Genomic DNA, 23,740 nt, shown 5'->3' on the forward strand with positions numbered 1-23,740 from the left:
TGTACCATGTATGTCACCTTCTGAGTTCCATCTTTTGGTGTGTAGGTTATCTCTACTTTTCCAGGCCCAGGAACAACAAAATCAGTTGCTCTGTACTGTAAAGAGGGGAACATACATTAAGAAAAGTACCCCACCAGAAACTGTAAGGGGGAAAAATAGATTATGGAGCCAAACACCAGCAGTGTAACTTGAGGCTGTTTGGTTTTAAGAGCTAGGGTTGGGGTGGGTGGCGTCCACTATGAGGGAGGTCTACTAGTTGGTAACAGTGCATGTTGAAGATGGGCACATCTTCGTCAGGAGCCCGTGGAATAGACAGCAGCGTTATGAGCACCAAGTCAGAGAGGATGGAGACTATCATAAACTTCTGTCTGTCTTAGCTTTGTTTCTGTTGCTGCGATAAAACACTCCAACAGAAGCAATCTGGGGAAGAAAGGGTTTCTTTCAGCCAGGTCCAGGTGATGACGGTCCACCACAGTGGGGAAGTCACAGCTGCAGAAGCTGCGGAAGCTGGCCATGTCACCACCACAGTCAGGAACGGAGAGCAACGCACATGCACGCTAATGCTCAGCTTTCTTTCTTTCACCCAATCCAAGGCCCAGTTGGTGGGAAATGGTGCCACCCACGTTCTGGGAGGAACTTCCCACTTAGATTAACTGGGTTCAAAAAATTCCCTCACAGACAAGCCAACAGGCCAACCTAAATCAAGACAATTCCTTCTTGAGACTCCGTTCTCAGGTGATTCTAGACTATTAAAATGGCAGTCAAAACTATCCACCACAGACATTTCCCTCTAGGAAGCTTGTAGCTGCGTAAAGGCCGACACAAGTGAGAAGTTTTAAATGTCAACATGGGTGTGGGGGATGCTGGGTAGAATGAGGCGACAGAGGGAAGGCTAGAGTGAGATGCCAGCATCAGCTCTCCCACTGAAGATGACTGAAGAGCTTATGTCACGTCCTGACACTAATCTAGAAGCCGAATGCTGAACACATCTGATTTTGGCACCTGTTTTTCATGAAGGAACTAGGAAAGAATGCACCTGGCCAAGTGGCCTGGGATGTGACATGCTGTTAAGTTTTCAGGGTTCAGTCTCCCTCTGTGGTGCTCACTGTTACTTACACCTCCAAGATGGGCCTGAGCCATTCTACAGTGGAGACACATGCCCCCGACACACCAGGTGCTCACGGGTCACTGCTGCACGGGACCTTTTTCAGGACATGGGCAGTGCCAGCTGCACCTGCCACTTTACAGTAATCCTAACCACAGTGTGCAAAAGGTCAGTCAGATAACAGAAAAGACTAAACACTGCTGTCATCGAAAGTTCTCTACTATGGTAGCTGAGGCACTGATGTGCCCTAAGATACTTTGTACAGATCTATGAACATTAAACCGTGAGTCAACACACTAGTTTAAAGAAAAAAAAATAGAAGAAAAGAAAATAGAATCCACTCCTCAAGGGACTGAAACCACAAGAATTGAGCAATAAAAAGGACAAACAAAAAAATACTGAATAGGCAGTATGCTCAGGATGAAGACTTATCAAAAGCCACAAGGTGAAACAAAAGCCATGGGACACATCAAGGACCATGCTGGTAACCCTGTCACAGGAACAGAGACATCTGCAGTGGCCACGGTTTCCAGGGATGAGTCCATAGCAGCCCCTTGGTGTTACCTGGCTTCCGTTTTGTTTAAGGCTCCTTTTGATAGATAAGCTACTATCTACTAAAGCCCAAAACCTCAGTTTCTACGGACTTTGTAATCTGTGTTGTCGGCAACTTTTCTGCCCAATTCACCAATGACACTAACTGTACCAGTACAGAAATGAATGACATTTGTCTTCCAAACAATACAGAATGCTTTCACAAGACTGATTGAAACTACTGGGTGACTTTCTCTGTATCCACGAAGTGATCAGCTTAATGTAATACCTGGCAGTTCTTCATGTGGCTGAACATTAGAATCAGTTGGGGTTTTTAAAAGAAACTGATCCTCACAAAATTCAAATTTCAATGGCTCTATGGTGGGACTCAAATACTAGAAGTGAAACAAAACAAAGACAAACAAACATAAAAACTCAAAACAAACCAAAGCAGCAATGCAATAAAACCGTCACCATTACCACCAACAGCAACATCTCATGAAAGGATCCCAGCACGCAACCAGCACTGAAAACCACTGATCTGAGCGTATGGTCTTACTAATACAAAAATGGCAATATCATATGGAATAACTTAACAAAAGGATATTTGGGGAAAATGTGTTGAGTATTTATTTGAAAGTTTATCTGTATTTTTACACTTTCCTAAACATATGTAAATTTATAGTTTATTCATAATATATGTTGGACCTCTCTTAAGGGTGTAGATGCCCAAAGAACAAACATAGATATTGGAGCTAAAGGTCTGTGAAAAATAAACACGGAAACAAATCAAATTATGCTCACTCAGATGACTTACTTGGTCCCCGTATGCATGTCGGCCAATGATGATGGGTTTTACCCAGCCTGTCACTAGCCGGGGGATATTTTTGCAGATAATAGCTTCCCTGAAGACAGTGCCACCCAGAATGTTTCGGATGGTGCCATTTGGGGATTTCCACATTTGTTTCAACTTGAATTCTTCAACCCTCTTCTCATCGGGGGTGATGGTAGCACACTTGACGCCCACGTTGTATTTCTTTATAGCCTCTGCAGCATCTTTGGTGACCTGGTCATTGGTGGCATCACGATTCTCTATGCCTAAATCATAGCTTGGAGAAGGAGAGATGTCAGGGCAGCTGTGGAGACAAACTGACAGGCTGCAACCTGCACGCAGAGCTTGCTGGACCAAAGTGAAGACCACAAAACATCTACGTATGTCAAGTTCTAGCACCAAACAAAACATGGGCGCTTAGCCTGCCAAAAAAAGGTAAAGCTACACTAGGAGGCTGCAGCCTGCCTCCCTCAGGTGGGAAGAGCTGCTTATCAGGAAACTAAGCAGAAGCCAATGCAGTCTGCTAAATGGCCTCCTGGTTTTCGCCATTTAAAGGCAGCAACAGATCAGAGCAACCCTTTGTCCTGGCTTCTGTCCACACAACTAGCAAACAAATTAAAGCCAAGTCCAACCTTATTGTCCCATCATAAGTTTTATACTCTGTAAGTAACGAGGCGGTAAGGTGAAAGGATAAAAGGGCTGGTTTGTATTTCTGGTACTCAAGTAGTGGGAAGGTTAGCTCTTGCTGATCCGTGCCAAAAGAGCTGAGAACTCTTTTGTTAAAGCCAGTTAGTCATAGGGTGAACCTTCCCCTACATCTTGGTAAGTCTCTTTGTTCTTGAACCAAGCCTGTAGTTTATTGGATAAGCAATGGAATCCACCAACCATCTTGTACACACTGTATTTAGCACAGCTCCCATGGTCCAGACTATTCACAGAGGAATGAATGAATGCTGGCTGTCCACAGAGCATAGAAAATCACGGAAAAGCTTAAGTACATAATGGTTTATTATAAGTAATACAAGTTGGGAGGTGCTGGTGCATACCTTTTCTTTAATCTCAGCACTTGGGAGGTAGAGGCGGGGGGGGGGGGGAATTTCTGAGTTTGAGGCCAGCCTGAGTTACAGAGCAAGTTCCAGGGCAGCCAGGGCTACTCACACACACAGACATACTCAGACACCCACAGCTGTTTTGAAAAAGCCAGAAAAAAAAAACAAAACAAAACAAAACACAAAACAAAAACCAAACCGGATACTCCCCAGCCTCCTCCCCCCCCAATACCTTAAACATACACAAAATCACTAAGTGACTTACTTTGTTCTCCATGGCCTTACAGGAAAGCCTCAGCTCTCCACACTAGCTAATAACTAAGCTGCCTTTCTGATCTCAGGGTTTGCATCTTCCTGTCCTGACCTATCCCAACCGCTGGTGCAGACACAGGGAGAGGGGCGTTGTGTTTCCGAAAACTATTTTCTGCTTCAGCTTTAGAGAATTCATATACGCATAACAGAGCCACGCACTTTCTTGTCCTTTGTGTCTAGGGAATGCTGAATATCTATAGATATACAATCTCAACTCCACAGGGAATGTGGACAACATTTTCCATGCTATAGGAGCCTTTTCTCAGGAGAATCCATCTGCAAATCTGTCTGAGCCTTTCAAAGCCTAGAGTCAGGTACTTACTTCTTCCTAGGCACAGGGTCTCACATTGCAGTCTAGGCTAGCTTGGAACTCACAGCAAGCCTCTCTTAGCTTTCTAAGAGCTGGGATTACTGGCATGAGCCACAAGGGCTCTCCTTTAACATGCCTAATGCAGGCCGGGGGAGAGAGAGAGAGCAGTCACCAAAGTTCTTGTTTTGCAAGCATGAGGACCTGAGTTCAGTCCCATCTGAGTTCAGAATCTACCTTCAAAGACAGAAAAGGGCTGGTCATAAAAAACCCACCAGATATGTTTATGCATTTGCAATCTCAGAGTAAGGAAGATTCTGGATCCTAGGGTTTGCTGGCCGGTCAGCTCAGTTTACTTGGTGGATTCCAAGCCAGTGAAAGGGCTGCCTCAAAAAAAAAAAAAAAAGATACCCCAAGGAAAAAAACAGATACCCCAAGGTTGTCCTATGACCTATATGTAGCCATGTGCAACACACACACATACAGAGAGAGAGAGAGAAAGAGAGAGAGAGAGAAAGAAATTTTGCTTCCAGATAAGTGTCTCTAAGCATTTAGCTGGAGCATGACCTCCAGGTCAGCTTGGTCCAAGCTAACCAGGGAGACATAGTGAGGTCCTGTCTCAAAACAACAAAACAAAACAATAACCAAACCAAGACCAAAAAGCAGGTCTGGGGAGATGGCTCAGTTGTTAAGAGCAGTTGCTGCTCTTGCAGAGGGCCTGGGTAACTCCCTTTTAGGCATTCTGATGCCTTTTGCCTGACTCTCCAGGTACCAGGTATTCATACTGCACAGATACACACAGGTAGCCTAACTTAAAATTAAAAACTCTGAAAACAATCCCTGTCTCCATGCTGTGTGTGTGTGTGTGTGTGTTGGGGGTGAGGTGGTGTAGGTTCACTTATTGCCATGCAAAGTTCTGAATAAAAAGTTCCTAAAATGCCCCCCCCCGTCATTCCTCTATGCTTAGGGGGTCTTAAGCAACTACAATATCGATCTTATTTTGGCTATAATATAGACAGTACCAGCAGCATAGATTTACACAATCAAAAGGTAGCTAATGACATAACGTGAACTAAATATCTGAACCGAACTTAGCAATAGGATGTGTACAGAGTGATTCTGGGTCAAGGCAAAGGCAGACATCAATAGTTTGCCTTAAATATATTGCTCAGCATTATACCATGCCAGCCTTTGACCACTTCACCATTTGTAAAAAGCATCTCTAATTAGTTCAAATGTGCAAAAGGGCAAGGAGCAAGCTTATGAAAACCACCATGAGCAGACAGGTCAGTAGGTGGTGAAACACACCTTTAGTACCAGCACTTGGAGGCAGAGGCAGGGAGATCTCTCAGTTCAAGATCAGCCTGGCCTACAGAGTGAGTTCCAGGACATGGTTACAAAAAAACAAAAAACAAAAACAAAACACACAAAACAAAAAGAAAAAAAAAAAGGAAAAAGGAAAAACACCAGGGAAAAGGGAGAGAATAAATAACCTACTTCCTAATCTGCCTCTTAACCCAGAAAACAGAGGGTGAAGGCACACAGGACTCCTAGGGAGCTGCTGCTCGGGGTGTGTGTGTGTGTGTGTGTGTGTGTGTGTGTGTGTATACTCCGGCAAGTAGCATGAAGAGGACAGAAGATGCAGGAGGAAAAGGAAAGCCCTGTCCACTGACTCAGTGGACACAGAAGAGCCAGCTGGGAAGGACAAACAGGAGTTCTCAGCATTTAGGTCACCTTTTGTCCCCTATTTTTTTCCTTCCACAAGTAATACACCGACTGCTCTAGACAGCTGATGTGTGAAGACATTCACAGGGCAAACAGAGTTAGACATGCCTCAAAATTCACTACATTTCTTTTATAGGGCTTAACTTTGAGATAATGGCAAGCCCACTTTTTCTAATAGTAGGTTAAAATAGAAGATTCCCTGAGGGCTGAGGGGCAATGGCTCAGTGGAGAAAGATTCTTGCTCCTAAGCCTGATGATCTGAGGTTGATAGCTTGATCCATTGAGCCCACATGGTAGAAGGGGAGAATCTACTTCCATCAGGTGGTTACCCTGATCGCCACTGTGGGATGTGTGCTGTGGAATGTTCCCGTTCGTGCACACGCGCGCGCGCGCGCGCGCGCGCACACACACACACACACAAATTAAAAAAACAAATTCATCTGCATATATTTAAGATGAAAAATAAGCTTTGGCTAAGAATTGTGGCATATGACTGTTGTCCTAGCATTTGAGAAGCTGAGGCAGGAGGACTTTTGTGAGTTCAAGGCCAATCTGGGCTACATGGCAAGTCTCTATGTCTCAAAGAAAATCCAAAAACCCAACCCAGATAACAACAAAGAAAATTAAAACCTTTAATCACAAACACAGGTATTTTATATGTAACAAAACAATGCCAGGTACAATTTGAGATGACAATTGTTTCTGAGTTTGCTAGCTACAGAGAAGAACAATTAATTTATTTACCTATGCAGATCCAGTTCCACATAGGGAAGAATGAGTTTTTCCTTAATCAATTCCCAAATGATTCGTGTCATTTCATCTCCTTGCATCTCCACCACAGAACCTCCATGGATTTTCCTGGACATTTTTACTTCAATAACCCTAATTAAAAAAAAAAAAAAAAAGAAAAGGTTTGTACCTTGTCACGTTATAAAGTAGAAACGATATATCAATGAATTGGTGACTATTAAAAAAGAACAATTTATAATAGCACAGTTATATAAATCGTCACAATTACGTTTACCAACACAACTGAGAACTTCTCTGTGCAAAACACAGCTACAATTCTTTTCCTGCTGCTTCTGAATCAGGACTATAAGATGACTCCGTAAGACATTATTTTCCCACTTGCGAGATGAATAGCTTTACCAAGGCCATCTGGCTAAAGTGTAGGGGAACGTGACCCTGAAACACACCCTTAATAATGCAATCGTTATCTCAACCATTACAAGAGCAGATCTGTTATCTTAGAGATGAATAGATATTACGAAAGTGATTTCTCAGATAGAGAAATCAGGAGACAGAAAGGCCCCTTCCTAGTACACAGACTCATCCAAGTTATGTTTCTCGGTATCTCAAGTCCCGCTCTGTTCCCTTGGCTTTCCAGGGGCAAGGGCAGCTGTTTGTATGATGGGACACTACATTGTTCTAGGAAGGCCATCACTTTAAAAAGTATTCATTTGCCAGGTAGTGATGGTGCATGCCAGGCAAGTGGATCTGAGTTTGAGACCAACCTGGTCTACAGAGCAAGTTCCAGGACAGCCAGAGCTACACTAGAAACCCTGTCTCAAAACAAACCAAAAGTATTAATTTATCTGATTCCAATAAAGGTAAAAGGTGACTGCTTGGAAAAAGAGAAACTTCAAGGCTTAAAGAATAACATGCTTGTATTCAGGAGGCAAAGGGTCCCTGAACCTCTGAGAGTGTCTATTCCTTATAGGACACTGTTGTGTAACTGTTTCCTCTGTAACTGAAGCATTCTATCCTACACTAAGCTCTTTAAACAGGCAGGTAAAGAACTAAAAATATAATTTCAGGATGACTCTGAAACTGAGCAGAGTTGCTAGGCCCCACCCTGACAGAGTAAACAATAAAAGTTGAGACTCTTAGACTGGAGAAGCCAGGCTTTGAAGAAGACCCGACCCAGGCTGGCCACCTGGAAAGGACAGTCTCTAACTCTTGAGCTGCCAGCAGGCTGTGCAGTCTGCACCTGGTTCCCAGCTTTTGTGAGTTCTCCCCCATGCTGGGGTGAGGTGATGCAGAGCCATTTTTGCTCCTTACCCATATTTGGGTATAGTACTCCCAACAGTACTTATTGTTTCACCAAGTTGGATTTTGGTGGTGTCTCTACTTTGTCCTGTCATAGGATCCCTGTATGGGCTACGTGGGTTGCATTTCCCTAGGCAACAAGTGCCCTGTTCTGTCACACAAGTGACACTATAATGGGAACTTTCTTTCCAGAAATGCAGTGGCATATAGATCAATGTTATAGCTGAGGAACAGAAAAGTTGGGAGACTTTAAAGCAATTAGATAACAACCTAAAGCTGTCTTGAAAATAATCTGATCCTTAATTTTTTTTTTAAAGGGGAATGATTATTAGACAGTAGGTCTCAGTACCTCACAAGAAGTCAGGAATATTTCCCAACTCTCAAATCCCATTTTTATGTCTGAGATTTGCATTTCTAGAATCCTATTTCTAGTACTGAAGTGGTACCCTGAGTCCATTACCAGAGAAGTTTCTGGAAGTCAGTTAAAAGAAATCAACAAGTTGGTATGGGTGAACCAATACCACCCATGCGATACAACTTAAAGATTAACTTGCAGTCGATCATAGGGTTCATAATTAATTCCATTTTCACCATGGCCATACTAGAGACAGCTACATTATCTCAGTTTTGATACTGCACTCTCATGGTCGTGTTCCTACACAGCATTACACAACAGTTATGACTAGGCTATTTTTCTGTGATGGCAAATACAGCTAATAAAAGATCACAATGCCGGGAATGTCTGAACTTTTTGATTTGCTTTGTTATTTCCTTCTTGGTGTGTATGTACTCTGATGTAATCTTTTTATATCTCAGAATTCACCAATGAATGATAAAGGTCAGATTTCCTTCCCTTTATCTATTTTTTTTTTTTTTTTTAGCACTTGTTACTTAAAGAAGTGAAGCTGTATTGTGACTACTATCACACTTCTGAATTTGATTTCCATGGCATGTGTGGGCTTTAGGTACCCCTAGATTCCCTGACCTCTTGGGTCTCACCTTTTCTGATCCCACCCAACCCCAACTTTTAAAGGAAAGGTTGATCCAAGCCTAATAGCTACCAGCTTATTTACATAGTCTGAAGGCAGCCAGTTTCCAATCTGACAGCCTGTGCAATTCCAGAAAACAAACATAATAGACTAGTTAAGCAATAGGAACCCTTTGCCATACTTAATTTTACTTCCATAAATCTCAAGTTTCTATCTTGAGCCAATCTTTTTGTTTTCCAGCCAAGTTCAAGTTGCAAAACATGTGGGGACTCTAAGGAAGTAGCTGGAGTATATTGTCGAAAAATTCCTGCTTCTCTCTTTTTGCAGTGCCTACACTCCCACTAACGCCCAACTAACTATACAATGTGGTCACATTAAAGATATCAGATTAGAGGGCAAAATTGCTAATTCTCATCTTGATGGTGAACGGACTTGCAATTATAACAAGGCCTCTCAATTTTGATGACTTAAACAAGTGTCCTTTCAATTTATCTCCTAAAACAAAGCAAGATTGGGAACAGAAAGTCTTAACATACAAATACCCCCGCCAGGAGGATTTATTTGGATTTAATATCAGCCCAGTTTATCTGGTTTAAAGTACAGTGCTTGAGTGTATCCAGAGGGGCAAAGGGCAGTTTATTTGCACAGGAGCCTTCCAAATAAAGGTCACGGGAGTACAAATATCGGTGCGCACACACGCTCACACCACCGGAGGGTGAGTCCTAGAGTGAGCGCCCGGCTCTTTGGCTTTTTGCGGGTCTCCGGTTTGCTCGACCTCGGGTGACACTGAGACAGGAGATATCCTTGTGGGCGTTGTGCAAGCTCTGCTAATGAAGCTGACTCGGTTCCTCCTTCCAGATCCCCACACCAGCCCCTCCTCTCAGCAGTGCCAGGACCTTTTTTTAAATAGGAGGTCCACCCAGATGGCTGCAGAACTCCTCTGGAATCGAGACCCCAGGGCGCCCCCAAGTGGCTAAGCAAACACGACAGACTGAAGCTGGAGGCTCCGCCTACCTTCATCCCCTCCCTCTCTTACACTCTCATTAGCTCTTCTCCGGCCACAAGGCAGGTCCCACCCCTGAACTTTGATGGGGGTACACGCCTAAATTCCTGGCTTACACCCTTTCTGCAACCAGCTTTCCTGCCTAGTCCTTTTACACCCAACACTCAAGAGTTCTGTGCGTCCACCTCAAAGCTAAATTCTCCTCCGCGGGTGCAGATCTGCCTTGCCACTTGTCACTGCTTGCAACGTCCTCGCCTCCCAAATCGATCCCAACCTCGGAAGCGCCCTTCTATACTGATAAGCAAGCAGACTCTGCTACTCCTATTTCCCTTCTCTACGCCCAAACTCTGGAAGCGTCCCTGAGAGGACCAGGGCCTTGCCACTGAGTTCATCTCTGCACAGCCAAGACCTGGCGTTTCTTCCTTTTTTCTCACTCCAGAACAGTTTAATAGTAAGGGGCGGCGGCTGCCGCTCTAAGCCCTGGGGCACCTGCAGGGAGGGGAAGGAGCGCCCGCTTGCAGCCGGAGGCGCCCCAGCTACTCACCGGCTCACACCCGTACGCACACACACACAAGCTGTAATAAGCCGGCCCCAGTTAGATCAGCATCCGCCACAACCTTCGCTCGGAAGCCCAGGGGCAGGGTCAAGGCTTTTTAACTCTTCCCGGCTTTGTCTCCTCCCAGGCCCCACCCCCTCAGCCCACCTCCCGAAACCCCGCCCCCTCCACGACGCCATTCGCCGCCTCGGACTTTGTGGGGTGGGCGGAGGCATAGATTGAGATTAAGTCTGGGATGCAGCGGTCCGGTGTTCCCGGTGGGGGATGGGACTGCCACACTACCGGGATTCCTCGGGAACACCCTGCAGCTGAGGAGCGAGAACGCCACCTACTGGCAGGCTACCGGATGCGCTGAGGCCGAGTGTTCTGAGCTCCGCAACGCTGGAATCCCAGCGTTGAGTATCCAGGTTCTCTGTAAAAGGTACAAAAGGGGGAGCCCTCCCTAGACTGGATCCCTTCCTGGAGTCTCCGGATGCCTCTTAGAGCTGGACTGTGCCCTTTGAAGAATGTGCGTTTGAGGTTTTTTAAAGGCGTGTGAGGACTACAGATTCTACCTTAATGCAAAGGCTAAACAGAGCGCATTTTCCATTTCAAAATCAAGAGCAAACAGTACCCTACACACAAATACATATATGAGTAAAACCATTCATATTCTCACGCTGAGGTTCTTACAGAGCTTCACCATTCCACCCCAGTAATTCCCTCCACTACCAATGATCCGTATTCCCAACTGTTGCTGTTTATAAATAAGCTTCACTCACCATTTGCCATGGAAGACAGTGAGGTTGATTTTCTGGGTTGCGATGAAGCTGCACTAGAGATATACGATATAAATCTTAGAATTCTAAGAGTGGGTTAAAAGTATTCCAATCTTTCCAGAGATTTTTCTGTCTGTATTCCTTAGTCTTGAAAAGGAGAACATTATGGCTTGTAGGACAATAGATCATCCTTGATTGGTCAAAGTTCAACGCTTCATACACTTTTAAAACAACCAGCATTGTGTTGAAAAGTTATGAATTCACGGCAGTTAGTAAGATTCATTTTGGACACTAGAGGGCGCTGTGTGGAAAAGGACTCATACCTGGTGTCAGCTGTTAATGTTGATTAACTGGGTATTAGCTGTGACCTCCGTTTATTCCTATAAAATGATTAGAGAGTGTGTGAGTTTATACTTTCACCTCTAATCTCACTTTTTAAAAAATATTTATTTATTTATTATATGTAAGTACACTGCAGCTGTCTTCAGATACACCAGTCAGATCTCCTTAAGGATGGTTGTGAGCCACCATGTGGTTGCTGGGACTTGAACTCAGGACCTTCAGAAGAGCAGTCGGGTGCTCTTACCTGCTGAGCCATCTCACCAGCCCACTTTAAATCACTTTAAAAAACGTTACTTACTATCATCTGGCACATATTGTTTATATTACTAAAAGTAAGTATTCATAGCCATTCTTGTTCCAGAAAGCATTTTAGAATAAATTCAAGAAACGAAGAACATAACACAATAAGAAGTATTGACTATAGGTGATGGAAAAAGTAAGAAGAATGCATAGGAATACAGAGCCAAGGTGAATTTAAATATAAACATCTTCAACCAAATTCTAAAAATGTGCTAAGCATGGATTGACTATCTGAGACACTGAGATAGAACATATGGCACTTATGTGCATGTCTCCATCTGAAATCACGTTTTCAAGGGCTGATATGTCAAGTGCACGAGCTGATAGATCACTGAAAGAGAATATTTGTAGATGCTTGGTATTAAATTAAATTATTACAAAATAAGCCAGGTGTGGTGGTGCCTGTTTGTATTCCCTACACTTGGGAGGCAGAAGCAGGAGGACTGTCACAAGATCCAGGCTAGCCTTGTCTACATAATGAGCTCCGGGCTGGTCAAACCCCATTTCAAAATCCAGAACAAACAATATCCTATACTCAAATAAATATATGGGTAAAACCATTCATATTCTCATGCAGAAAGTCTCGTAGAATCATAAAATAATAAACTTATAGACTACATGACTGGAAAAACTACAAAACATTAAAATATCATTATTTATGTCTAATATGTGAGTGTGGAAATGTGCATGCCATGGCAAGGATGTGGAAGCCCAAGGGCAGCCTTGAGATTTGTAGGTTTTGGAGACCAAACAGGTCAGAAGGTCACAAGGCAAGTGCTTTGATCCTACTGAGCCACCTCTCTAGCCTCACAAAGCAGTACATCACCACTATTAGTAACAGTGAGACTTAACAACTGGTGTTTGGTTGAAAATTACATTTCTCTTAAAAATGTGACTATGACATTCACTGCTCATATTCATGTAGCTCACTGCATTTGCATGCTTATGATTTGCTATCTTTTCTTTTCATTTACTCAATAAAAGTATCTAAATATTTGAATAAGGTCTGGTCGGGACACTACTGTAAGCATCAATGGGAACCTGGGTCAGAAATGTCTTTTAGCATCTGTTTGCCTATGAGACACTCATCCAGATGATGGAATTCCCATGAGATTCCAATGCTACTTTAAGTTCGGTTGATGATCTGAAAAAGTAAAAACACACAAAAAAGAAAACGAGGGCTGGCAAGATGGTTCAGTAGATCAAGTGGTTCAGTAGGTCAAGGTATTTTCCCCCAAAGCAGATATTCTGAATTCAATCCCCAATACCCATAAGGTAAGAGAGAACTGACTCCTGCAAGTTGTCCTCTGCCCTCCACACATGTGCTGTGGCTTGCATAAGTATATAGGTGCATGCGCAGACACACACAACATAAATGCAAATAAAGACAACGAAGGGAGGTGAGCACAGTAGCATAGTGCAACCAAGCCCAGCAAGTATCACAGAGGTGCTTGGATGAAGTTCTGGGAAAGAATAGTTACAGATACACACAAAATGTCTCTACAGATTAAATACACCTGGGATCAATTTTTGATGTCTAGGATGAGGTAAGAACCCAAACTGATTTCTTTTCTTAAAAGAGAAGTCAGTTTTCCCACAGAAATTAAACTTCATGCTAATGTAGGCACGGAAGTGCAAACTTCTGGGGAACATGGACTGTGTTATGGCCGAGGCTTTACCTTTAGCACAGTACCTATGTGGCCAATGACTGGCTCAGAGAACGAGGACTTGTCCAATTAGTGACTCAGAAAATGTTAGCTGAGGAGCTGCAGAGATGGCTCAATGGTAAGGGCATATACTGCTTTTGCAGAGGACCCAAGTTTGATTCCTGGCACATTTGGGGGCTCACGACCTCCTATATCTCCAATTTCAGAGGAATCTGACCCCCTGGCCTTCCCCTTATGCTCCTCTGGCACCCGCCCAGCCCACTATATCTTTTAAAAAGTGTTAGTTGATCGGGTGTTTCTGTTTATCTTGCTATCCTCTCTGCTGGATTATCTATTGTGTTCTCTTGGTCTATTTTATAATTTATTGTACGTTTATGGAATATTAGGGTCTGTTGGGCTAATTTAAGAAAAGATTTTTTTTTCTTCTTCTTAGGGAAGATGCTTGTGTATGTTTATGGGCCAAGGAAGGAGTTATTGGGAAAGGTTTGTTTGAAGAGACATTGCAAGTCCTCAGGGATATGAGTGAGGGACGTGGTTGGTGGTGGAGATGGTTAGGTTAAGGATAGATAGTGCCCAAGGTAGCCCGGTGTTTTGATTTGCATAGATGACAGTTAGGGTACCGAGAGTGGAGCCTGGAGAGAGGCACAGCAGTAATGAAGACCAAAGGCGGCCAGAGGACGCTGAAGACAAGATCCAAGAGTCAGTTAAGGACGGTGACCAGGAGTTGCAACGTCTCCTAGCTTCAAGTTTTGATGGTACTTTCCAACGTTGAAACAAAACAAAACCAACCAACCAACCAAACAAACAACAACAAAAAACCCCCCAAAGCTGGGTGGGAAATGTCAAAGTTCTAGAGGAAAAGAATTCTCAGAATATCACCAACCTTCAGATTCCTTTCAATGCTCCCCTGCAAAGCCCTACATTTTCAGTAAGCAGGTTTTAGCTTGTTTTCTACTTTTAACAGCACAGCCCTTTTAGCAGGACAAAAATAACGGGCCATGTTAATACTAAGCTGAGCAAGTCAGGACTTGATAACTCTTATCTGCAACACAAAACCCGAATTAAAAAAAGCTATAGTCAACCTCACTTGGGTCAGGCTCTGTGCCAACTGCCTTTCATGTACAGTTCTACCTAATCTTCAAACAAGACCACCAAAAACATCAACAACAACAACAACAACAACAGTAAAACAACAGGGAGTAAACGCAGCTATAATTAACCCTCCTTTACCCACCAGAGGTCTGAGGCCTAGAGAAACAAGCGATTTGTTCAAAGACACATAGTTGGTGTTAGCGGGGTCCTGCAAGGATCCTGAAAGCTAACTAACTACCTCTTCACTCTGGGCTACACAGGTAGAAGTCGGTCCAAGAGAGCTCTGAGAGCGGTCCTAAATTATAAGTGCTCACGTTGTTGAACACATACGGTAACAGCGACTGGCTGGCGTCTAATGCCTGGCGCGCGTGATGCTCACATGCACCGTCCTCCCCGCTTCCTTCAGGAAGGCTGAGGCAGCGTTAAGTCCTCTGGGGGCCTAGAACGATACTCTCTGGGTTGGATTCTTTCAGCCTGAACATCTGATCGGAAGGTCTAGAGGGCGGAGAGAAGTAGGCGGAGCCGGCCCTTGGAGCCGGTTGATGATTGGTTAGGAGGGGTACTGGGCGGAGCCTTGAGGTGGTAGGCGGAAGCGAGAAGCCGCAGTTACCGCGTAAGCCTCTGGGCTTCTCGGCGCGACCGCCGGCTGCCTGAGAAAGCCGGCGCTGCGCTTGGCCTCGGCTTCCCGGCCGAGAGTGGTGAGGCAGAGGCCGGGGAGGCGGGAGGCCCGCGGGGCCCGGGCGGGAGGCGAAGGTAAGGGAGGCGGCGAGGCATGGGCAGGCAGGGCGCGCAGTGGGAGGAAGGCCAGCGTGGGTCGGGGATGGCGAGGGCCCGGGGCTCTGCGGCCGAGACTCCGCCGGGGAGCGGGGAAGACCCGCCGGGAACCGGCTGGCTTCTGAGCGCTCGGCGGCCCTGTGGGGCGAGACCGGCCGCAGGCCTCCTGGACCATCTAACGCGGAGGCTTCCTTGACACAATGGGAGTTCTCTTGCCTCTCTGTTTTCCTAATGCTCGAACTTATTTTGGAGGTGGACCATGTCATCCCTTTCTCTGAGCGGGTGAGCTCAAGTCTCAGGGTGCAGCCTACTCTGGAAAAGAGAGAAAGTTCTGACCCACAGAAACCATTCCATGCTTGAGTGTGTCCATCAGCTTAAATGCTGGTTTCTGCCATTTGAGGCTTTTATTTTTCCTTTTTCACTTCAACGTAGTCCTGTTTTGAGGAGGAGACTTTGTTTCCGAGTAAGTCGTTTCCCCTTTCCCAAGAGGTTCCCAAGAAAGGTTGAAAGTGAAATTTGATGGATGCATTTAGGAATTTAGGGTCTTCTGTCCTATGCAGGTTCTTAGGACATTCAGGGAAGATGCCAATTCTGCATAAAGCAGGTCATTGCTGTGTATCTTAGGTGCGTAATGTGTTAAATGATGAGGGGTTGCTTTCTTCAGTCGGTGCATCTTGTGTCGGTAGAGGTAGACGCCCAGCAAACCGCACCGTCTTGTTTTACATTTATTTGAGTCTCTTTCTGCCTCTCCAGGACTCCCACTCTGTCCCATTCCCTCTCCCCGCGAGGGGTTGTGTGTGTGGGGTGGGGTGAAAAAGAGATAGACAGAGACTGACACTCGTGCGGGGTGGCGGTGGGGGTTGTGGGGGGAGATAGTCTTAGTGTCTTTCTCTTCGATTCATTAGGTTGAGGCTTGTGACTAAGGTCAGGACTTTTCTGAGAAGCAACACTAATTTCCTGAGTCCTCCCCCTCCCTTTGCCTCTTTCTGGAAAAGTTTCGTGGATCACACTGGTTTTCCTTTAATGTTTCTGTTGTGCATGGGTCACAAAACGAACAATATGCCTTTCTTGATGGAAGCTAACATTGCTTGTATTCAGCTGTCCTGCATTAATAGATAAAAGTTTGAGAATTACACTTAAGAAAAAAACACTCTAGAAAATGATTACACTGCTGTTCGGAATTTAACCTACAGTTTTCGTATGAGCTGATAGGTCAAGTTATTTCCAACAGTTTAATATCGAATTCATTTTCTGATTTGCTTCACCAAGATACTTATTTCAAATCTCTATATACCACACTAGTGCAGAGAAACACTGCAGAAGTTGTTGGATAAGTAGGTTAATATTTCTAATTATGTATGCAGAAAGAGCCATCCTTTACAGCATAAACAGTTATTATGCTGCTAAAAATCAGAGTTGTAATTTTTTTGGTTGCTGGTGGCATGTAATTATTAAGATTAGGTCTATGTGGTTATATTTATGTTTTAGAGACTGCACTTGATGTGATGTGTGTTTTCATGATAATTTTTTACTTTCACATGTCTAAAGGTTAAAGAAAGTTGTGGATATAGAAGACCTTTAGAAGTAATTCCAAGACTCTGTAGGCGGATTGGTTTCTGTGCTTTCGTTGGTGCTTTTGTGGACGTAGAATAGGTTGTGTTTGGAAGCATGAGGGTTTTCATTGCCATTACATATTTTTTTCTCTGGTGGTCTTTAAAACAAAACAAAACTTTTGAGTTTTTTACTTGATTAATCGCCATCTTAATCCTTTATTCTATAGCATCGTAGTTGTTATGTTAGCTTGACACGAGCTGGAGTTTTCAGATGGGAGAGCCTCAATTGAGGCTTCATAAGATGGACTGTAAGCAAGCCTGTAGGGTATCATCTTAACTAGTGATTGATGGGGGAAGGCCCAGTCCCCACTGTGGGTGGTGTCCATCCCTGGGCTGGCTGGTGGTCCTGGGTTCTATAAGAAAGCAGGCTAAACACTTGTTCATGAGGAACAAGGCAGTAAGCAGCACCCCTCTATGGTCTTTGCCTCAGCTCCTGCCTCCAGGTCTTACCCTGCTTGTGTTCCTTTCCTGACCACCTTTGATGATAAACAATGGCGTAGAAGTGTAAACTGAATAAACCCTTTACTCTAGAAGTTACTTTGGTCATGGTGTTTCATCATAGCAGTAGTAACCCTGACAGAGACAATACTTTACCTGATACTAGAGGTCCTCCTTCCCTGTCTTTCTTCTTCCCTTTCCTCTCTTTCCCCTACTCCATCGCCTTCCTCTTTTCTTTTCCTCCCCATCCTTTCCAATAAGCACTTGTTGCCAAAATTCCATCCAAGTCAGTGGTTTCATTTCTGTTTTAATTTACTAATTTGAGAGAATCTTGAGTATTAAGAGACTACAGTTGGCTAGAATTGGAAGTCTGTGAAGAATACAAATTTTTTTTTTTTTTGATAGAAGACTGTCAGAGAATTTTGATGCAAGATTTGTATAGTCACGAGTCTTTTTATTACTATCTCTGATTCACCCAAAAGAAAACTGTTTTAGTTGCCTCAATTGTTAATTATAGTAATAATACTTACTTATCTGACTTCTAGGAGTGTTGTGAATAAGAATGTTAATATTTAAAATGAGCTCAGCCACATACATAGTTTTAAGTGTTGAGGCTCTTTCCATTTAGACAGTAGTATTTTTTAAGCCTGAATTTTTTGAATATTTGGACATAGGTCTTCTTATTCTTTTGTTTTTGATAAGAATTGTCACACAGGGGGGCTGTTTGGTTATTTGCCTGTTCTTGAGATGGTTTCTAAGGAATCTCTTTCCCTCCCTGCCTTTTTTTCCAGACTCATGAAATGGCCACAGATGACAAGAGTTCCCCGACACTGGACTCTGCTAATGATTTGCCTCGCTCTCCCGCCAGTCCTTCTCACCTCACTCACTTTAAACCCTTGACTCCTGACCAGGATGAGCCCCCCTTCAAGTCAGCATATAGTTCTTTTGTAAACCTTTTTCGCTTTAACAAAGGTAAAATTACATCTTAAACCTCATAAAATGCAGTTTGAATTCTCTGCATCCCCTTTAGTGTCTTGCTGTGTGGTTGCAAGAATGTGAAATATTAACAAGGTGGTGGCTTCAATCTCAGGTCACCAAGTCTTTCTGTCTAAGAAGGAAAAGATAGCATTTCATTGTAATCTGATTAATTACTTGTGTAAATTGAATTTAAAGTGGTTAGGGAGGTCCTTTTTAATGAGAAAGCATTTGTTCTACATATTTTCTATCAGTGTGCTTTGACTTAAGCTTACAGAATGAAACTTGTTTTGAGGGAGGCATTGGTAATAAGATTTTAAAGCAATAATATTAAGCAGCAGTATATGGTTTGTGTGTTTAGAAACTTACAAGCTGACAGCAGGCATGTTGGGACTTATACTCATTGGATTGAGTTGTAGATGACATGAAATGAACAGATAATTTAAAGGATGAGTTCTTGGATGCAATGTTCATTGTTTTTAAGCAGAATTTAAAATATAGACATATCTTGCTCTTATTTTGCACTTTTTTTTTTTTTTTGAGACCAGGGTCCATTTTTTTGGCCTTGGCTAACCTGAAACACTGTAACTTTGGCCATGAGGCCATTTTCCTGTGTTAGTCTTTTGAGAGCTTCGGTTGCAGGCTGAGTTACCATGCCTGATTTATTTGTCTTTATTGTTTGAAATGTGTTAGAAGATAGAACCTGATTTTAGGAATTTGATAGTTTCACTCAGTAGAATTTTTTTTTTTTTTTTAAAAAGATAGGCTCTTACTCTATAACCTTGTAAGCCAGGCTGGCCTGTCACTATCTCCTTAGTGCTGGGTTTCAAGGGATGTGCCACTACACCGCCTTTAGTAAAAATTTTAATAGTACTAGCTCAGTTTTCCTAACAGTTTTGTTACTGAGGATAACATTTTACACTTAGTTGTTGTAAGTTATGCATTTAGGAAGGGTTAAAAAGCACCTGGTATGCTGGACACTGTCTCAGTAATATAAAGAGAACTCTCCCATACACTGATCAAAAAGGTCAAGGTCTTATGTGAGGCTTGTGTTGCTTCCTTTAGTATGTTCACAAACTTACAAACGAAAAGCAAAACACACAGTTCATGTACACAAAATGTGTGACTGTTGAAATGGAATTTCATTCTGGATTTTTTTTTTTTTTTTTGGTTTTTCGAGACAGGGTTTCTCTGTATAGCCCTGGCTGTCCTGGAACTCACTATGTAGACCAGGCTGGCCTCGAACTCAGAAATCCACCTGCCTCTGCCTCCCAAGTGTTGAGATTAAAGGCGTGCGCCACCACCGCCCAGCTTTTCATTCTGGTTTTTTACTTTTTCTTTAAAATATTTAAAAATTAAAATATTAATTTTATTTTCAGTTATGTGTATGCATGTATCTTATGCACATGTGTGTGAGTACCTGCGGAGATGAGAAGAGGCTTGGTTACAGGTGATTATGAGCTGCCTGACATAGGTGTTGGGATCTGAACTAGGGTCCTTTGCAAGAGTGTTACATGCTCAGTCATGAATATAATACTTGAATATTGTCTGAAGGATCTTATCTGTCACCTTGTTGAACTCTGAGCCTTAGTTTTTCAAGTAATACCAAATTCCCTTTGTCACAGAGCGGGGAGAAGGGGGCCAAGGAGAGCAGCAGTCTCCGAGTTCAAGTTGGGCCAGCCCTCAGATCCCTTCAAGAACACAGTCTGTGAGGTCGCCTGTACCTTATAAAAAACAGCTTAATGAGGAGCTCCACCGGCGCTCTTCAGTGTTAGGTAAAACAGCAATTATTTCGCTTTGTGTGTGAATTTTCATCTTTGTGCTTTCTAGGTGATATGCTGAATTAATGTTTCTGTTACTTGGAACAGTCAAGTACCCTTCAGAATAAATAAAATTTACTTATGTGATAAAACTTTTCAGTTGTTGAAAAGTTCATCATGTCATTAAATTTTGATTATGCAAGCACTGATGTCTTGATTGTATTTTGATTAATTACTTGCTTGGGTTTCAGCAGAGAACACTTTGCCACATCCTCAGGAGAGCACAGGTTAGTTCCAACTTTATAGATGGATTCTGCACTTATTTTTGGATGCTAACGAAGTGTGATGTGCATGCCGCTGGCTGCAGAACACTGTCAAACTCCATTGGTGGGCTGCTGATTGCTGCTGGCCTTTGTCTTTGTTGGGCTTCACACTGTCAGTGTGGCTGGATACACTGTGGATACACTGTCCCGCTTGCCTGCTTGTTCTCCATCTTGTGGTGCTACATCATCACCTCATGCATTCCCATGCTTTTCTGATGGGTGTGGGCTGGGAATCTGTGTTTAGCTGAGGGTCTACAGGCGGTTTAGGTTTTATTTGTTAGGTTGTTATACTCGGTGAAGTGGTTTGGTCACCTCTAGGTGATAGAAGTGGAGAGGCAGTGATTCCATAGAGAGGAGAGGTGGTCCATTGGGAATCACTTATCCCTAAACCCCATATCCGTCCTCTGTGGCCGTTCACTTCCAGGAGATCCTTGGGTGAATGAATGATAGTTGTATCATGGTGGTTAGCAGAAGGATATTTTACTGCTTGTTGAGGTCTTTCTTTCCGAAAGAAGGAGGAAGAAGCTAGTAGAAGAGGCGTTTTTGTTGAATGGCTTGAATGAGCTGGCTGTGTCACCCCCACATATTTCCTAGGGCAGCCCCCTCAGCCCAGGTTATATCATTTTGAAAGGGAGAGTTGGGAGATGGAAGCAGAAGATTTTCTTTCATCCCAGATTATTCAAGTTTAACCTCAACCTTATTAAACTTCTCTTAGCTTTTAAACCTGACACATGGCTTAGGAGGATGAGGCAGGAGAATTGCAAATTCAAGCCAGCCAGAAAATACTAGCAGGTTCCAGGCCAGTGTAGGATACACAATGAGATCCTATCTTAAGTAGAAAAAATGAATCATAGCAACAGAACCTGACCCAAGGAAACACTGTGCTATATTTAAGTATGTTCTGACTAAGTTCCATGCTGAATTAAAACACTGTTGCCTGAAAGCTTTCCTTTTCTTTTCCTTGCTGAACTCTGTTTAGTTTTTCACACAATGCCAAGCTATCCTTTGCTGCAGAGGGAGGAAAAATAGGCCAAATATCAGTCTGAATTTCTTAAAATGGAGGAATTGGACTAGAATCCAGCCTGCTAGGGATTGCAGAGTTGTAGTTTGCCTAAATTTGCTTTTATTGTATGATAAACGAGCATAAGCAGAGCTTTTCTCCTTCAGTGTGGCTCCCACATTCCCTACTGTCTAATCGAGTCCAATTCTTGGCCTTTACCTTGGAGGCCTTTGAACTTAAGAAGTTTTCGAATGCTTGCTTAGTCAAATACATTTTTTTCCTTAGCTGTAATTCTATAGATTGGGAAGTTCTTAGGGAAGTTACTTGATTTTTCTAGCATCCATTTTACAAAACAGTAGCTCACGTTATTGTGTCTAAGAGCATTGATCTCTTTTCTTTCACTGAGATCAATCAGGGTCTAACTGTTCATTCTTTCCCAGTGGAGGAGAATATTGATACCTTTCTCTTCCATGCAGCTAAGTGCAAAGAACTTTACAATTTATTTTGGTGGTGCCAGGCATCACTGCCATTATGATTCTTACAGCTTTCTGTCTCCTTTTAGGACTTATAATCATGGAGACTGTTTTTTAATCATTGTTTGAGATTCAAGAAAAATTTAGCTGTAATGCATGTTAGCACAGCACATCTGAGATACATGCTGCAGCTAAGATAGGTGCGGTTTGGATGAGGTGTTATTTTAGTGATTTAACTAACTGCCTTAAGAAATTGTGAAGCGTTTGGATTTATACATCGCTCTCTCTTTGAAATCCCTATTTTCTCCCCTCCCAACCGAATAAAAATGCCTAGTAGGAAACTAGTAAATAGATAGATTCAGGGTGGGATATTTCCATTTGATAGTAAATTACCTTATAGAAGATACCTTTTAGATCTCAAGTAGATGACTAGAGCCAGAGGCAGTTTCAAAGCCATAGAACATGATGTTTTTGTCAGTATACATTGAAACCTATGATAAATTAATTCATAAATTTGGCCAAGAGATTGATGTCAGTAATCTAGTGACATTAGTAATGTCACTAAACTAGTGTAGCAGTATAATCAGGTCATGTGATTGAGATCTGTTTCTCTCAACAAATGTTAATATTTTCAGACTATGTGACTGAGGATAACTGAAACCTTGGGAAGTAAAACTGAGAAGTGGAGGAATTATGTAAATTAGGGAGACTCCACAGGTTATTAGGTTAATGTGCTTTAATTAATAAGGATTTGGTCAAGCCACTTTAACCTGAGATTTTGAAACTGCCGTAGCCAGTAATAAATAGAAACTTCGCTTGTGATTTTCATCTAAAATAAGAATAGGTAACAACTATGGTAGTTTCATGTTTCATTCTGGTTACAAAGCTAAAATATGGGCTTGTTTTATTATTAATATATTTACTTTCATGTTGGTTTTCAAGTGCAAATGATCTCTTCCAGTGTGGAATTGCAGGATTGAGGAGGTGGTGGGTATGGGTGTGGGTGTGGGATAGTCAGGCTGATGCTTTGGCTTCATTGGTCATATTTTGTTAAAAAGCCCTGGATGTCCTGTAAAGCCTGCTGGGATCTATGGAGGGTTGTCTGTCAAGTTTCTTTCTGATGATCTGCTATAGAACTGACAGTTTGGTCCTATTGCTTACCTATTTGACTTTTGGGACCAAGTTAGATTAACTCTCTGGAATTACTTTTTCTTCTGCTCAATGTCTATGAGGTGTTTATTATTTATTTGGTTGGGAATTAAGTGTGCAAGAAATCGTTAGTGAATTCTGAACATGTAAGTGATGCTTCCACTTCAAACATCAAAACCATCCGTTTTTCCATATAGTTCTTACATAGCAGTTAATACATGTAAAATAGTGGTTTATATGTAATGCATACTTTCAACAACAACTTATTTTTGATAAAAGTTAGTTTTAATTCTCAGTATTAATGGCTGGGAGAACACATGTCTGCTAACAATGGGGATAATTTGTATTATATTACACACACACAGCTTGATATAGTTACTAAAACTATGAAAACAATTATTTTCTTTTTAAAAATATCTGACTCAGACTCCAGAAGGAAAGCAGAACCAGCCTGTGGAGGTCATGACCCACGTACAGCTGTTCAGCTTCGAAGCCTCAGCACAGTATTGAAACGCCTCAAAGAAATCATGGAAGGAAAAAGCCAGGTATTGTAGAGAGGCCTTGGGAGATTTTTTTTATTAATCACTTATGGAGCTCATGCCATGGCATACTGTCACT

The 23,740-nt window shown here is 42.8% G+C and overlaps 2 protein-coding genes across 10 annotated transcripts in view; one reads left to right on the forward strand and one right to left on the reverse strand.

The window, feature by feature from the left end:
• Idh1 (isocitrate dehydrogenase (NADP(+)) 1, cytosolic) overlaps positions 1–11,239 on the reverse strand; it is a 25,779-nt gene extending 14,540 nt beyond the window's left edge. Inside the window, exons 1-4 of the mRNA XM_029475326.1 lie at positions 11,220–11,239; positions 6,606–6,743; positions 2,454–2,745; positions 6–95 (exon numbers count right to left, since the gene is read on the reverse strand). Of these exons, the coding sequence (XP_029331186.1) occupies positions 6–95; positions 2,454–2,745; positions 6,606–6,727 (504 nt within the window). The 5' untranslated portion in view covers positions 6,728–6,743; positions 11,220–11,239. The remainder of the gene's footprint in view (positions 1–5; positions 96–2,453; positions 2,746–6,605; positions 6,744–11,219) is intronic.
• A 3,977-nt stretch (positions 11,240–15,216) lies between these two features.
• Positions 15,217–23,740, forward strand: part of Pikfyve (phosphoinositide kinase, FYVE-type zinc finger containing) — a 90,435-nt gene continuing 81,911 nt past the window's right edge. For 4 of the 9 annotated variants that reach the window (XM_029476064.1, XM_029476086.1, XM_029476091.1 and 1 more), the window contains exons 1-5: positions 15,217–15,370; positions 18,234–18,414; positions 20,043–20,192; positions 20,429–20,464; positions 23,549–23,667. In XM_029476064.1, the coding sequence (XP_029331924.1) occupies positions 18,243–18,414; positions 20,043–20,192; positions 20,429–20,464; positions 23,549–23,667 (477 nt within the window). In that variant the 5' untranslated portion in view covers positions 15,217–15,370; positions 18,234–18,242. The remainder of the gene's footprint in view (positions 15,371–18,233; positions 18,415–20,042; positions 20,193–20,428; positions 20,465–23,548; positions 23,668–23,740) is intronic. The other 5 variants (XM_029476073.1, XM_029476096.1, XM_029476067.1 and 2 more) reach the window with 4 other exon arrangements.

Source organism: Mus caroli, chromosome 1 (genome assembly GCF_900094665.2).
Source record: "Mus caroli chromosome 1, CAROLI_EIJ_v1.1, whole genome shotgun sequence".
Taxonomy (NCBI): domain Eukaryota; kingdom Metazoa; phylum Chordata; class Mammalia; order Rodentia; family Muridae; genus Mus; species Mus caroli.